We start from the raw sequence: 17,254 nt of genomic DNA, 5'->3' as shown, positions 1-17,254 counted from the left end.
TTTTATTTATACTGGTTCACAGACTACATAAAGGGTACACAACAGTAGAAATAAAACCCAGCTTCAAAAAAAAAGTTAACAATGCTTTTTAGAAAGAAAAATATTTTGAGTCCAATGAACTTTTACCTTTCGTCCTCAGTCATATGATGATAAACCATGGTTTGCTGACGCAGCACTGCCAATTCTAAATCCATCATTTGCGTTCTAAACAAATTCAGGCTCCGCCTCATTACTTGGAGCTCCTGAAAAGTATTCTAAAATACAATACAACAGCATTAACTTCTAAATCACACAAATTATTTTGTAACACAGAGATTTAAGTAAGAACTTACTTCATAAAGAGGTAGAACAGATGACTTCTGAGTACTATAGGGAGCAGCAGCAAGATCAGGCCCTCTCATCACAGGGTGCTTCAAAAGAGTGGAAGTATGATTAGGAATCAATGTTAAAGTGACTGCTTCCAAATTATCTAAGGTATTAAAAAGGCAGAATTTGGGGTCTACATATTTTTCTCTTTGAGGCAAAAAACAAAAACCACTTCATGTTATAAGCAGGAACCAAATAAATCAGTACCCAATGCTACCCACTACTCCTATCTGTTGAAGGTTATAAGTCAGTGTATTGGAACGGGAAAGAGGCAAAGGAACACAAATAGTTCAAACCTATGTCTTACAGGACCTCTCTCTTGCCTTGAGAAAGCAGAAAAATAAAAACAAAACTCAGAAATGTAGAAGCAATAGCAAATATCATTCTGAGATTACAGAAATTACTAACTTGGCTGGAGAAAGTAGCAAGCAATCATCACACTCATTCTTAGACATCTGAGTATCTACTATGCTTCACTATTTTAGGCAGTGAAAAAGATAAAAGGAAGTAAAAGTCACTTCCAGCCTTCAAGTGTTCTCACAGTGTAAGAAAAAAGAGAAAACAGAAGTAAAAAAAAATATATATATATATAATATTGGCTGGGGGCAGCATGGGGAGTGCTATGATAGGAACAAGCAAAAATCCAGATTAGTTAAGTGTTCCCGACAGTGGTGACCCCTGAGCTGAGCCTTAACGGTAAAAGGGACTTGGTCAGGTGAAGAAAGGCAAGGGCGGGGTGTTCCAGGTAAAAAAAAAAAAAAAAGTAGAATGTGTAAAGAAACAGACACCTAGGGACACACGCCTGTGTAGAGGCTTGCATGGAGTCCAGTGTGGCTGGAGCACACACACAGGGAATGGGCCTGGAGAGAGAGGCAGAGGCCAGGTCATGAAGAGCATCTGTCTACTGAGGTGGGGTGGTGTGAGGGTTAGCTGAGTTACTGATGGGACACTGAAGAGAAGACCGCATTTAGAGCAGAACAAGTTGGCCTAGACAGGTGCACTTGAGGATGCAGGTGGACAGGACCCTGGGAATCCCCAGCTTCATATAATTGCAGCTGAAAGGTTAAATGTCTCACATGTAGATAGAACTACATTTTGTAAGGAGGAAGAAGAAACACCCACTTTCTGGTTAGACTGAAAATCATTAGGAGACAATCATCATGAGGATAAAATCTATACTTAAAAGAAGGTGTATTTTACTACATAACTTGAAAAGTTCCAACTTTCATTTTTACTGTCCAAGTGGCTTCCTGTCTACTATGTCACCATGATAAGGGATCTATTATATACACTCTATGCCTCTCGACTCTTAACTGAATAACCCGATCATTACATTACACTGTCATTTTCTTCATTTCCTCAACTGTCTAAATATAAGTAGTTTAGAAAGAGATTTAGAAAGGAAATGTAGGGCATCCCTGGTGGTGCAGTGGTTAAGAATCCGCCTGCCAATGCAGAGGACACGGGTTTGAGCCCTGGTCCAGGAAGATCCCACATGCCGCGAAGCAATTAAGCCCGTGTGCCACAACTACCAAGCCTGCGCTCTAGATCCCACGAGCCACAATTACTGAGCCCACACATCACAACTACTGAAGCCCAAGCGCCTAGAACCCATGCTCCGCAACACAAGAAGCCCATGCACTACGACGAAGAGTAGCCCCCTCTTGCTGCAACTAGAGAAAGCCCGCACGCAGCAATGAAGACCCAACGCAGCCAAAAATAAATAAATGAATAAATTAATTAATTTAAAAAATAAAGGAAACGTGAGAGGCAAACCAAGAGACAATTTACTTCTTTTCAAAGCTTATTTTGGAAATTATTTCCAGCCCACTAACAAATCTGAGAGCGATGACTTTAAAAGTGACAAGACACATAGACCGTTTTTATTCAAATTCACACTTTACCTGATTTTTTCTCTTCTGGGGTGGTCCCAGCCTTTTAACTCAGTGGAAGCAGACTAATTCTGTGCCAGGCGACCAGCATCAGGAGTCAGCAGATGAAGGGAAAGCTTAGTCAGAGAGCAACGAGTGGAACCAGGAGAACATACGGCGACACAGAAGCCAAGGGGAGGAAAACTTAGAAAGAAGAGGTGGTGAACACTGTCAGATGGAAAAGAAAAGGACAGACGGTACTTGAGAGGGAAGTTCTTTTAATAACAGAGACAACTTGACTAAGACAACGACAGTGCAGGAGAGGCTAAAGAAGGGAGGAGACCTAATGAGCAAAATCTCTTCTCTAGAAAGGAGGGAGATTGTGAGCAGAGAAATTCACCTTGTTCAGAATTAGTTACAGCTGTTCCCTTGAGCTAGGAGGGAAGACGCTGGGAGGGGGCAGGTACAGATAAGCTGAGGCATGCAGGAAAATGAGGCTGAGGTAGCTCAGGCCTGATGGGTCCCAGCTTCCCTGAAAATTAAGAGGTACTCAGACCAATAAAAGAAAAAAAAGGTAAGAAGGATAAACTTTTTCTCATACCTGTGAAAGATTCTGCAGTGAGTTTCTAATATCATGCAACACTCTTCGCAACTGCATTTCGATGGCAGAAGGAGGGTTCACAGAGCACACTCGGTGAGGGTAGGCAGCATGTCTATGTGAGTAAGGACACCCGAGAGGGGAAGTGAAGGCACTACAGGTGGTGCCTGATATGTTGGGAATGCTGTGAGTGCTCAGAGTTCTCATGTGCTCACACAGGGGCCCTTCCTGCCACTCGGAGGGGACAGAGTGAAGGGAGCAGGTGGACTGAGATACAGGTGCCGGAGCATACAGCGAACAGGCCGGAGTCCTTTGCTGATGGCACTCCTCCAACCGGTTCACCTCACTCTGGGCGGCGGCTTCTTTCTTCACAAATGATGGAGAGATGAAAATGGTGGACTTAACTAAAGACTGACCATCATGCTCAATCGCCTCTCTTTCTAATTTCTGTTCCTCTTCTGGTGTGTACTTGTAAGTGAAGGAAGGTGGACTGCATCTGGTCTCTTTTCCAGGGGATAACCGAACATTGACAGAGGATACAACCCTTACTGGGCTCAGCAAGGTGGTTGGTAAAGACTGAGACCTTCTTAGAGGATAACCAGCTTTTGCAAACAAGTACCTCTGTTTTAACAGATCTTTTGACTTTATCAAGCTACGCCCCACTCTTTGATTAGACAGAGTGCAAACCTTCATTTGCGCTCTTTGCAAAGCTGTATTAACTCTGTCCACAGAAGAGGGAGGCCCAGTTGTATTTTCAGCACCCTTCTCATTGCATTTAGCTTCAATAGAAGCCAATGATTTAAGAATATGGTGGGTGGTATACTGGGCAAATTCACATTCACTGCTTTTATCCACATCACTTTCAGCACTTGCTTCCCTCAGTAGTTCCACTGGCTGTGCTGGAGACACAACCTCTTTCCTTTCAGTAATTTCAGTAACGTGATCCCCTGCACTACAGGTGGACTGTTGATGTCCTGTATTCTCAACAGTCTCGCACTGGGGGAAATCCTGGCCATCTGACCGTTTGTCAGCAATTGTTGCTGCCTTCTCTCTTCCCATCTGAGGACAGGTAAGAGACTCCTCTTCTGATTCATTAAAATAAGGCTGGTCTTGTGCTGTTGGTGTGACAAGGTCTTCACCAAATGATGTGACTGTTGTCTCACTGTCACAACTATCAGCACTACTCCCCATGGCTTGCAAGGACTCGTGAACCTGTGAAAAGAAAACAGGTAGAAGGATGGAGAATTCAAATAAGTAGTAGCATTAACAAAATACCAAACTGATACGATGCTTCTATACTTTTGGGGTCTCCCACCTTGGTTTTGGCTCTGGTGCTGTTCTAAACTGCTTTCAGTGCCCCTGATCAACAACCCCTCCACTTTCTCACAAAGATTATTCCAGATCTTTACTATTTTCCTTAAATCCCTTTTCAATACCCACTCCTTTTCTTCTAACATATGACACTGACACAAAGAAAATGGACAGACATTTCTTAACTTCTTTCCCAACACCTACAAATTTCCCCATACCTTTCCTCATCATTCCCTCCTCTCCATTAAGAAAACTGTATCTCTTTTTAAAGCTAATCCCTCCAACCTGTACTTCTGATCACATCCTCTCCAGGGCTAGGGTATTTCTCCAGTTTCATCCCAGATTTTTCTGCATCAAGCTCTCTTTCTCTTAGAGCCCTTTCCCTTAGTCATTACTGTATGAAAAAGACAAAAAGACCTATAACTCTTAAGCTATCATTCTTATATGAAAAAACAGTTAACATTCATATCTTCTCTTCATCACTGATCTACTCTCCATTCATGCTTTTGCATCATTTAATACATCAGAACTATTTGCTCAACTACTCAATTTCAGAATAAACAAATTCTCACCTTTTCACTCCACTGGCCATAGCTTTCCTTTTAAAAGTTTCTCCTCCATCTCCCAATTTTTATGCCTGCTGGATTATTCTGAGTTTCCTTAGAAACTTACTCCTTAAATGCTATGTTTCTAAAGGGCTTTTTTAGGTTCTCTTTTTCTCTTATTCCAATTTTCTTTAAAATTTCCTTACAGATGTTTTAAACACTTTTCATGTACATTCTGTGTACTGCACACATAAACTATAAGCTCGATGGGGATAAAGATGTGGCTATTTTCTGGGTTATCTAACACACTATAGCATAACAGTCAGATAATATTCAGCAAGCTATGGATCCACAGTTTTAGTTATTAAATAATTATTGTAAAATACTGAAACACAATGACGGGAAAAAAATTTTTTAAATAATAGACAGAATAGGTTAAGGATTAAAATACTCTGTTTACTGGTGGTGCAAAAATAAAGGAGAAGCTTTTTTTGTTGTTTCTCAGAGAGAAATGAAGAATTAGTGAAACCTAAAATTTGCAGTCAAATGCTCAGATAACATCTGTATCCTAGAATTTTAGTCTTATCGTCATTTGAAAAATAAAGATTACACAGATGGTCTTGAAATATACAGCCAGTGAAAAACCACCTAAATATACAGAAGTTAATCACAGTGCCTACTACAATAGGCAATTTTACCTGAAGATGATTAAGGGAGAGGCAGTCTGTCGAATCTTCAGCAAAACCACTGCTATCAGAGTGCTGACTTGCAGTACGTAATAGTTGATCTACCAAAAGAAATTTAGTTATACAAAACTGCTAAATAAGACTTCAATGAGTACAGTATTACAGATATATGATTCCCAAAAGATATATGATACACAACAGTGATTCTTTCTTAGAAAAGTATACATCACTTATGCAAAATTGTGGCTTCAAAGCATAGGAAGTAACTTGAATTCAAACAAAACTGAATCAGATCAGAAATCCTCAGTGTTCAGTTGCTAATTAAGCTCTAATTATAATGTATTTTTTGGTAAATCCAATTAATGTCTTATCCTTGGAGGACAAGAGCCTGAAATGAAAAATGGCTCTAATAAAAATAAAGTCCCAAAGTAAACCATTTTCATTATGTAAATATGTGAAGACACGTAGTAGGTGAAATCAGAAGTTTAAATGTAGTGTGTAAAAACTTCTATTACCTTCACTAATAAGAAAATAAAAATACAATTAAGGCCAACAAATTAAATAAGTTGTACACAAGAGTACTTACATGTCTCTGATGTTTCAAATGATGCAAACATTTGTAAGTTATGAAAGTTATTTCTTAACAACTGAATGAAACTCAATCACATAGGTTCAACTAGTAGGTAATATTGTTAATTTTACAATAAACTTGCTTATTTTTTGGCCTCAAAACTCTAATTCCTGGTTAGTATAACCTAGAAAATTTTTTTTTTAAGTAACTAAAATGACCAACTGAACACAGCTGGCCTGATCACATGCCCAACCACACTACAAGTACCACAGTGGGGGAGACTTTACAGCTATTACATTTACTGAGGGAGACACTTCATGAGATAGTCAAGTTCCACAGAACTTAAAAAGCAACAGGCTAAATAAAGTGTGTTTACCAAGTCCACATTCATTTAAGACTTGAATGATAGAAAGTACTTAATAATATGTTTCAATAAAATCCAAAATTAATTACAGGTTGCCTGACTTTGAAAAATATTATAATAACCTTAGGTTCAATCTGGAGCAACATGAAACAGAATAATTTTTTTCCCATTAAAAATTTAAAATAATTCTGTAATGTTGTTTTGAAATTAACAAAACTGCATAATGAAATATATGGAATTGATCCATATCCTTGATAAATCTAGGTAAATTGTAATAATTGTGAAAGTGAATTGGAATAAGCTGTTACCATAGGTACTGATTATGCATTTTATTATTTGAGAAGATGATTAACATGTCATAGGAGTCATCACCATAATTATGTGTTTGCATGTCTTTTTTTTAAAAAAACTAGATTGTCAGCGTTCTGAAGACAGGAACATTATTTATTCTTCTTTGTATCCCAAGTACCTAGACCAAGCCAACAATAAAAAATGTTTGCTGAATGAATCAATGATAACTATCTCCTTAAAGCAACAACAGAATTAAACAGTTTCTTAAAGGATTTAGAAGTGAAACTGCCCCATTTGCTTGGGCAAAGGGCAGTTGCAAAAGAGCCCAGGAAGCCCTGACCAGCTCCGTTCAGGTTCTCTCTGCTAAGATCTGTTTTATCCGTAGCATACTACAGCCTGTGCCGAGTGCACCTCTCCACGGTTAGTCCTGCCTGAATTCACACACATCAGGTCGAGGGTAGACTGCTCAGGCTTCAGAGCAGGTGTGAGGCAGTGGAAAAGAACAAGGAAGCCTGGGTTCAAGTTTCGGCTTTATCATCATAAGCAATAACTTCTCTCCTCCAAAAAAGTGGGATAATCATTCTACCTCACAGGGTTACTTCAGAAACTAAGTAGAACATAAGTGAAACTGTTTTGTAAACTATAAATCACAACTGAGGTTCTTTAGTCAGATGTTTCAGTTTCACAAAAAACACAGTTCACCAAAGAAAAAGGTACAATTAAAAAGAAATAGACCTCTGTCCTAACTGAAGAGATAAGACATTATTTCTAATTAAAAACTAGGAAGTTAGAGCAAACATTAAAGTGAGAACAAAACAGATGTGGAAATTCTATTTATCCAGTATTGCAGAGAAACGTAAACAGGACACCCATATACTCTGCTAGACTAAAGAGAATATTGAATGTCTTCAGTAATTAGAAAAATGTTGGACTGCTCTTAATATACCTACTGAATGTTAGCTTGTGACATGAGTTGAGTCACTAAACCTCTCTTCTTCAGTATGTAAATCCCAGGACTGGATTTGAGATTAAGATCACTGTAACTTCAAAAGTTCTATTACTAAAGTGTGAAGTATTTTTATACATGCACTGTATGCATTTTTACTAACTTTGTGAAATGAATATATTATACCAGTGATTCTAAGTCTGCCACTATGATTAATTTAAGATATTTGCATATCACATTATCAAAATTCGATAGGCTACTTTCAAAAAATGACTAAAACACTGTACTGTTCTCACTCCCTCTCTCTCATGCACACGCACAAAACCATTTTACTGTTACTTTATAAAGATGTGATTCAAAAAAAATGTTACCATTTTTACTTATGCCACCAGAAATAAGTGCTCCTACATAGATAAGAGGAAGAAACCCAGATGTGAATAAAAACCACATTCCATCTTTCCCACCACAGGAAGCTTACTCTTCAAAGATCTTAAAGTAATTATGCTGTTTTTATCCTCTTTTTTACACAGGGCAAGCTGCTTTTTCCAATGCATCCCTTGTCTACCTATCTAAAGCAAAGATTCCTGGATGGCTGTGAACTCTGCCTATGGCTCAGGAACACATACATAAATTTATGGACTCACAAAGGGAAGAAAATTAAGCAGGAAAGTTCATTTTGTGTCTGACCAGAACTGTGATGACCTAGTGAGAGTGGAGCTCTTGTTTCTCAGTATCATACTGCAATAAAAGAAAAATTATATGCAAATTGTCTCATATGAAGTCACTTCAGAGATCAGAAGAGAACAAACATGTAATTTCCTATTCTAGGAACATACATATGAATCTTTGCTTAAAAAAAAAAGGGTGGTTCAGCATGTGTAAAGTTTTAAAAATAAACACTCCTACCTTCAGTGGTCATTTTAACTTCCTCTCTCCTTTTCTCTAAATCTCAAAAGCTTTGTGACTTTAAAGATGATCAGACATGTTTTTCTGTTGTAAGTTAAAAGTGAAAGAAATGGATTCAAAGGTTCTTTGGTCAATAATAATTCAAGAGAAGAACAATGTCTGAGCCACTGACCTTTGATTTACAGTTTGAATTTAACTAGCTTTACCTACTGCTGAGAGACTGACTGGTGGTTTCTGCCAGAGGCACATTCATTTATTACACCTAGGAGTCGCATTTAAATAATAAAAACCCAGAGGTGGATAATACAAGTGTACATTTCAATCCCAACCATGTAAAAAGTAGGCCTGACTCTGTTGCTCTATCACTTCCCATCTAGCCCTTGTGTAGAACTGAAAAAATATTCAGAATACACAGAATTGTGTAAGGAGGTCATTACAAGATAAGCAAACTAAAATTACTTTATGAGCACAAAAGTCTTCAGGAAGATAAAAAAAATTCTATAACCAAACCATAATGAAGCAGGCACAGCTGTGTTCCTAATCTTCTTTTTACACTTACAGGTACTACAAACACTGATAGATTAAAAAAAAATACCTTTTCCAAATCCCCCAAAGATGCTTTGGTAATGTGCTCGGGAACTACTAAGTACTGGTTTACTTACCTCTTTTTGACTTGTTAAGACCTAGCTGGTAAGTGGTTGGAACATGAGGAGCTTCTCCCTCTGTACTTTGAACCTAAAGAAGAGTTTTAAGTAGTTAAAACTTAAGAATCTATGGCAAAGAAGAACACCTCTTAATAGTCATTTACTAAACAACCAACCTAAGAAGGTACCAATGCTTTATATATTTAAAAAGTGCATCCTATCTCAAAATCGCTATAATGTCCCACATCTCAATTTTACGATCTATTTTTCAGTTAACAACAGGATTGCAAGCTTATAGCTAGCAACGAAAAATAACTACATGTGTAAACTACTTCATTAAAAAAAGTTACCATTAAATGAAAAACAGATCCAAAATTAAAAGTTCTTCTCTAAATGTTAAACTTCAAAGTGTAAGGTCAATCCCAGGAGAAATACTGATACACTCACTGCAGCACACTGGCACACACTTGAAGCAATTACACAAGTCTTGTATCTTGAAAAATGGCAATCATGCTCCCACTGCAAAATCTTATAAAAGTCCACAAATTTTCAGGTATCAAAAACCACTCATGTGGAAGACTGCTTTGTCCTGACACAAATGTTCTTTTAAGACATAACTTGGGAGTTGTAGGTAGAAAAGCAGGTTTCATTATAGGACTAAAATGTTGAAAGATCTTAGCCATAAATCCTCCCTGAAAATTATGCTCAAAAAGATACCAAACCCACAGAAGTTGTCCTTTTATGCTGTCTTTTTTTTCCTACCTAAACAACTACATAATTTAGGAATTTCCAGATTCTTTACTCATCACACTCACTCCCCAAATACTCTATCTATCCTAACATAACTAACCCTATACTAAGAGTAAATATTTGCGGGGGTATGCTACTAACGCCCCACTCTTTACCCTATAATGATTAGTACTTAAAATAATAAATAACATCCTAGTAAAGTGGGCAAACTAGCCAAACATTTGGGCTTTCAGCCTTGAACAAGCTGGAGAGCAAATAGCAAACAGGTTTTAGATTGAACCCTCGCAGTTTTGAGCTATGACTCCATTCTAGAGTAAGAAAGATTCCATAGGAGTAAAAGTGGAATAGTCAACATGAGAAAAAACTTCAAAGGTTAAAGATATTACCCAATTTAGAAATTGCTCTGATTTGTGATATCTTTGTTCTACATAGTTGAACATGAATCCAAGTTTATGTATCTTTTGAAAACTGAACGCGTACTGGTCATTTAAAACCATCACCTATAAATCATATATAAAATGGTTTCTACTATCTTTGTTTTTATTGAAAAATCATATTCTTCAAAGCAGCAGACATAAGTTCAAGAGGAAAACTATTGTTTTGTGTGCAAAGAAACAAAATGCATTTTCTCTTTGTAGTCAACAGGAGGTCTATTATTAGCCTCTATTCAGGACTAGCCTACTTCAAAGAGTTTTCTGTAAACCAAATATCAAACAGACCAAAAAAAGTATAACAGAAATCTAAATGTCTCTTTAATTTTATTCTAGGAATCTCAGCTTAAGCAAAAGATTATGATCTCTCATTTTTAAATGCAGAATTATCACATATTCTATTCTTTAGAGTTATAAAATTAGTCACAAGGTAACATGACTTTAATGAATATGTATCCTCAGTATATTATCCTTCAAGATGCTGCTACTCCATGGACAATAAAAAAACAAAAAACACTCCCTGTCTCCCTCTACTACAAACTCCATAATTAACTGAAAGAAAAGAAGAACAGGACCCTTAAAAATGAGCTGACAGGATCATATTTTACTAATAAAGTTACTAAAGTTAGGATCCTTCCTCCTACTTACTCAGCAAAATCATCAATCACTTGCTGAAGACAGAAATAGACTTGCTAGTGTTAATGGTTGAATTTCATAGCTTATTAGGTTTCATTATTGGCTACAGTTGTGCAGAGGAAAGCCGTCAAATTCAAGATGGGGTGCACCACAGAAAATTATAATGCAAACACAGAACTTAGATTTATGTGGCAGGATTTTTCCTATTCCATGGTTTCAAATCCTCAGTGGAATTCCGGTCATTTGCTACAAGTTGGTCTTTTATTAAATTAACTATAGCTAAATATTGATAACCGAATTGAGTGACGGATAATGGGTGTTCATTATACTATTTTCTCTAAACGCTGGGTAAGTTTGAAACTTTTCATAATAAAAATTACAAAAAAAAAACCCAAAACAACCCAGTAAACCAAAATGATAAAATCACTTGGTCTCAGTGTTTTGGGATTTAAAGCTGTAGGACAACAGCTTTAGAATAATTCACACATTTGAGTTATTACATTTTAAAAATATTTTAATCAAACAAAGATTGTATCTTTTTGAATCAATGTCCTGCTACCACGCAGATACCTAGTTTGATTTTTCAACATCTGTCACATTTATCTTGACTAAGACATATCTTCTAGGCACAATACTATTGTACTATGTTTTATAGAGCAGTAACACCGTAGAATGTTCTAACTCAAATCACCCTTCCTCTAAGGTTTAAAGAGACCTATACAGCAGAAATCCAAAACTGGAACTTCAAAAATTACAATTCTGTCTAATTTTTAATGATACCTCAAAAAAATTCAAAGGAAAGCATTATTTTTCCAAAAAGGGGCAGGGGGCTGGGCATGGGATGACGTGAGTTCTTGTCCTATGTCTGACCCTATCAACCATCCGGACCATAGTAAGCTTTACGGTGTACTCAAAAGGAGCAGGTTTGTACAAAGACTCAAATTCACGTCTCATTCTGAAAGGCCAACAGAACAACTTAACTACCTGTCAGGTATTTGACTGATTTGGGATTACTTTAACTCAGGCCAGTAAATAGAATAAAAAGAATCCTGAAACTTAATGGCTAAAACTAAGTAATAAGGTATATTAGTTAAATCAACAATCAGTGTGAAGACAGGATTAGAAACATTTACTAAAACTTCAGTAGCTTAAAAAATTGTATATGCTGCCAATAATATCTTTATTTAAATGTTTATTTATAGAGTAAGAGACACAGGACAATCTATCTACAGAAACACACAGATAAAAGTTCTCCTTCCTCTAGCGTTTAAGCATGAGAAAATTTTCCTTTATGCCTAAAAGATGAACAATTGTTTACTGAGTAAAATCATTCTGGTTTAACTGTGAATCATTCATGCTACTAATTTATGGCTCTAGAGAGTTACCATGATGTATTTATTCAAAATAAATCATTTCAAGAAGAACACAAGAATTATCCAAGCAAGTCACTAAGAATCAGAAAACTCAAGAGTGGGGTTTTACAACTTTTAGATACACCACAACAGTCTGCAAGATATTTTTTATATGGCAAACTGACTTTTAATTGAAAATAGTGTCTGGCCTTTTTTGCTTATCATAAGAGATAGTCACTTTCACTCTCCAAGGCCTAGGTCAGTCTTGTCATCTATTTAACTCTTTCTACATTTAAATAGTTCTCTCTGCTCCTGGTGACTGTCAGATCTTACCTTCTGCTTCAGAGGGACTAGGCAGCTTCATGCGCAGAGCCGCATCTGCAACATTTTCTCCTACCTAGTCACCCAAAGCAGTGGGCATTCAGTTAATCTGTTTAAAAACTGGCTTACTGACAGCGTGTGCGTGCTCTAGCTTATATTTATTTGCTATTTTTACAAAAGGAAGAAAGTTCCCAATAGGAATCAAACCTCAAGGGAAAGGAGTGCAAAAGAAAAATAGTAATGACCTACTTTGAATGGGATCTAAAAGTCTGCTTTAATAAGATTGTTCTCTTCATTTGTCAGTATGATTCAACAAGCTTGGGAGAAGAGGAAATTAAAGAAACACATTATTTCCTTTCTTTATCCATTGTTCTACAAGCTTTCTTTAAAGTTCCCAAAGGGATTAAAAACACAATTCTAGGAGGTTTTTATCCATGTTTGAAATATGTCTGAAAAATAAGGATTATCCTTAAAATTCCCTGTTATTTACAATGTAGCTATGGTTGACCATATATTTTTTTGAAAACAAAAATCTTCCATTATCCTTAAGCCACCAATGCCTATAATTTTGTACTTCAAAAAAATATTCACTTCAATGTTGTTACTTTCTTCACTAACTGCTTTTGCCAGCAGAGGGAGCAAAAAAAAAAAAAAGAAAAAAAAAACCCAAAACACCAGCCTATTATTAAATGTTCACTTGCTGCCAAAGTACATCTGTCTAGCACTTTATAAATGTTGTAAAGAACTTTCGTGTATGGCATCAGTAATTTAAAAAACAAAAACACAACTCTGGCTTAGATTTCAGGAATTCTAGAAATTAAAAAGCAAAATACGAGTGTCTCCTCATCTGAGTCACCAAATCAGGTCTGCAAGTATCTAACAAGTATCTGCACTCTATCCAATTGTCAGAAGAGGGGCCCTAAAGGAAGGCAAGAGGTTACACTTCAATTATGAATGCTAGGACAAGTTTAGACCAAAACAAAGCCAAAAAAAGAATCGAACAGTGAAATGGAACAAAACGGTTCTAATTAGAGTTGTCATTTTCTGAACTCATTATAATGAGAAATAAAGAAGCTTACAAAAAATGTAAAATATTTCAAAGGGCTGCTCTTGCTCCCTTTTTATTTCACTTTTTAGTCAGAATTAAAGTATTAAGAGGTGCATTCAAAGACCACAAAAAAAGCTGTATCAGCAATTGAAATTTTGCAATAAATGAAAAATCTTAACTGATGTGAGAGAGACACACTCACCTAAGAGGACATTTTATGGGCAGAATCAATTATCCTGTTTCCTAGTTCCCTAAAACAATGGCAAGTGATTCTAAAACAGCTGTGAGCTATTACTAAAACTATTCTGTAATAAATTTTAAAAAGAAAAATTGCACATTGTATAATTTATAGCCACAAATCGTTAGCAGTACATATGTGCCTGTTTCCTCATATGTAAAATAAGACCAGCACTGCTGGCCTCACACATTGAAGAGAGAAAAGTACTTCAAGGGCCTAGTACAGTGACTGCCACAAGGTAGGTGCTTGATAATGTTCAGTTTCCTGCCCCAAGGTATACAGCTCCAATGCATAAGTTATCCTCTGACTATTCAAAAGCAGTTTTAGGTGAACCTCATCAAAACAAATATTTTTACCTTGTCCAATTTGAAATTTATGTAAAATAGTAAGAATATCACTAGGTTAAAAAAAAAAGTAGCCAAACGCTGGTCTTCTGGGGTTGCAGAAATCCTTTCAGTGGCCTTTCAAACCTTCTTCCTCAAGATTCCCTATCCTCCCCTTCAGGAAATGTCTTCACGTTCATGTTCCCAGACCTACCCTCAAAGCCTTCTTCACACCTAACCTTCCACTGAGATACATTAAGAAAAGCTTGCCCAAAGGCACACAGCAATTCAGTGGCCCAAACAGAACTCAAACCTGTTTGATTTCAAAGCCTGTATTTTTAACTATTATGCAATATTGATCTGAGTTTGGATATATTCTCTCAGGGCTTTCTCAGAGAATCAAAATCTTAAATTGAGAGAGAAAAGGGGTTAAAGTTCAAGTATGAGCAATGGATTACAGAAGATCTAGAGGGGCCATTATCTTGACATCACATAGTCCTGGGACTTCTTGGTTTGTGAAACATAAAACAAAAAACCTGGAAAGTCAAAATCAGGATGACTTTTTTCTAGTATAAATCTATTCACCACCTTTCATTTTAAAAACATTTTTTGGCACTTTTTTCCCTAACTCACTGTTTAAAACAGTTCTCAGTAATTTTTTACCTACCTCTTCCATTTCAAAGGAGTCCTTCTGCTGTGCCATTATACTTCTTATGGATGGGATCGTCAACGGTGCACATGGCTCTTTTTCAGGTGTGGACAAAGGGACATTTTTCAGCTCCCTGCTATTTTCCAGCTCACTGTGGCTGGACATGTTGAAATCGCTATCTAAATGAGTTTTTATAATACCAGCTTCCTCACCTAGTTTATTCTCATGACTTTGAGTTTCTTTACTTTGTCCACTTTCAGCTTCTTGGTTAAAATTACTGTTTGCTTCATCAGAAAGTCTATCAATGTCAGCATTCTCCATAACAGCTGCTGAACTACCTGATACTTCTTCTTTAACTGTAGCCAACATAGAAGATGAATCTTTCTTCTTCACAATTTTTTGAGACTTTTGATCACTTTTATTGCCAATTTCTTCCATCACTGAAAGATTTAGAGTCTTTCCTTTGTCAACTGCTGGGGAAAGGGTACTACCTTCTCCTTTCTCTGTTTTATCAACACATAAATTTAGTTTTGATAGTGTTTTCATTAAACGATTTGCAGTGTTACTTCGGGTTAAAGGTGGAGGCGAGTCTGTCTCCTTGTTAGAGGTCACCGAGGACAGACTCCCAATTCTCTGCAGGGGAGTCCCAGAGACTTGGGAATATAAAGAAGAAAATGCATTGGCCACAGTAGTAAGCACTTCAATTTGACGAAAACGGCCTATAAAAGGAAAAAAACAATAATTATATATATTTATATTTATATGTGTATATACACACATATACACACACATATATTACTTAAACCATCACTACTGTTCAGAATTTCAATAACTGAACTACTTAAATCACAAAGATTATGAAACCAGATTTTTTTCCTATCACTTAAAACTTCTCTACATTTACTGTGGAGAGGGAGAAAGATTTTTCACTCTTAAGCACTAGAATTTACATTTTAAAAAATCAAAAGGACAAAGCATAATGACAACACTGAATAAAACAGAAAGGACTAGCTATTGATCTATAGTTGTGACCCTGTTTTTAGGTCTTGAACTCTTCCAAATGTGAAGTATATGTAAGTATATATTTTATACCTAATGGGAGGGAGGTTGGATTTATAGATCTCTTAAAGCTAATCCAAGGACCACCTAGGGATCCCATTTTGGGGATTTCTGGTCAGCAGAGAAAAATAAGCAAGATTTAACTTGAAAAATCATCAAATTAGCCTTGCCATTGTAGATTTACATGAAAGCATCTGAAATTGACTGACTTCAACTAATAGTAACAAGGCCCCTCCTCTACTTCTTTCCTTTTGGAACAAAAGCAATTTGGCGATAAGTATAAGGGTCTACAAGTTACATTCTACGGATGTAACACTTAAGTATGTGGAGAATGGGGTGGGGGGGTGGGGGAATAGGTAAATTAACTTCTATAAATAGAATAATAAAAATTTATAATATGCAAAACAGCTGTTGTGTTAACCTCAATAATTAAATTGCCACTGCTATTTCTAGAAATTAATAAGGCTTTAAAAACAAGATCATCTTGCTGTAGATGCCATAATTTTAAAAATAATATGCTAACATTTAAAAACCTTACTTGTTAAAGCATAATTTGGATTTTCTACTTCCATCCGCTGCATTTGCGCACTCAAAAATACTTTAATATCTATTCCTCTGGCAAATGATGATGAATTAAAAAATCTGGAAGGAATTTTAGAAGCAATATCTGGTTCATCTCGTCCAAATCCAAGATTATAAAGGATTTCTTCAGGATCTTCCTCATAAAGTTCCAACAATTCTGAAACACTAAAAAGAAAAAAAAAAAAAAGAAACAGCAAGATGTAAGTTTATAATAGTACATATCACAATATAAATGAATTCATATTCCTGCTTTCCTGTGAAAAAGTCTTCTACAGCTTCTGCTGTTTAATCCATTATTTATTTCAGCATCTTTATACATTGGGTACCAAATGCAATAAATAACCCTTAAAAAGGGTCCATTCTCTCAAGCTGTTAGTTTTGGGAAAAAGAGCTAAGCCCTAAGAACATCCTCAGTAAGAAGCTCTGATTCCTCACCTTATTTTTTTTGTCATTTTAAAGAGATTTCCAGTAAAGCAGCTAAACAATCTGAGGACAGATAAGGGAGAATAAGGAGTAAACAGATTAGGAAAAAATGAAAAGGGAAAATGCACTAGGAAGTTGGTACAACTTTGGTACCAAGGGACATTCTGCAGAGCTTGAGTTTTTCTGCTCTTTGGCTGTCCTAGAAGAGGCAATATAGGTAACAACTGATCTCAGAAAAGTGAAGGAGGAGCTTACTTTCAACTTCTCTCGAACCACTTGCACTCAGGAAGTAGGAGGAGTAAAGTAATGAGAGTATGGGTTACACAAAGGTAAATTCTTGCTC

At 36.4% G+C, this 17,254-nt stretch overlaps 1 protein-coding gene across 4 annotated transcripts in view; it reads right to left on the bottom strand.

Annotated features, from left to right (window-relative positions):
- ITPRID2 (ITPR interacting domain containing 2) overlaps positions 1-17,254 on the bottom strand; it is a 38,972-nt gene that overhangs the window by 13,408 nt on the left and 8,310 nt on the right. For all 4 annotated transcript variants that reach the window (XM_079924490.1, XM_079924491.1, XM_079924488.1 and 1 more), the window contains exons 7-13: positions 16,445-16,653; positions 14,866-15,566; positions 9,118-9,190; positions 5,390-5,478; positions 2,839-4,047; positions 333-410; positions 127-254 (exon numbers count right to left, since the gene is read on the bottom strand). In XM_079924490.1, the coding sequence (XP_079780616.1) occupies positions 127-254; positions 333-410; positions 2,839-4,047; positions 5,390-5,478; positions 9,118-9,190; positions 14,866-15,566; positions 16,445-16,653 (2,487 nt within the window). The remainder of the gene's footprint in view (positions 1-126; positions 255-332; positions 411-2,838; positions 4,048-5,389; positions 5,479-9,117; positions 9,191-14,865; positions 15,567-16,444; positions 16,654-17,254) is intronic.

The sequence above is a fragment of the Stenella coeruleoalba genome (assembly GCF_951394435.1).
Source record: "Stenella coeruleoalba genome assembly, chromosome: 6".
NCBI lineage: Eukaryota > Metazoa > Chordata > Mammalia > Artiodactyla > Delphinidae > Stenella > Stenella coeruleoalba.
The sequence above is the reverse complement of the archived record's forward strand: the minus strand, read 5'-3'. Positions and strand labels throughout refer to the sequence as shown.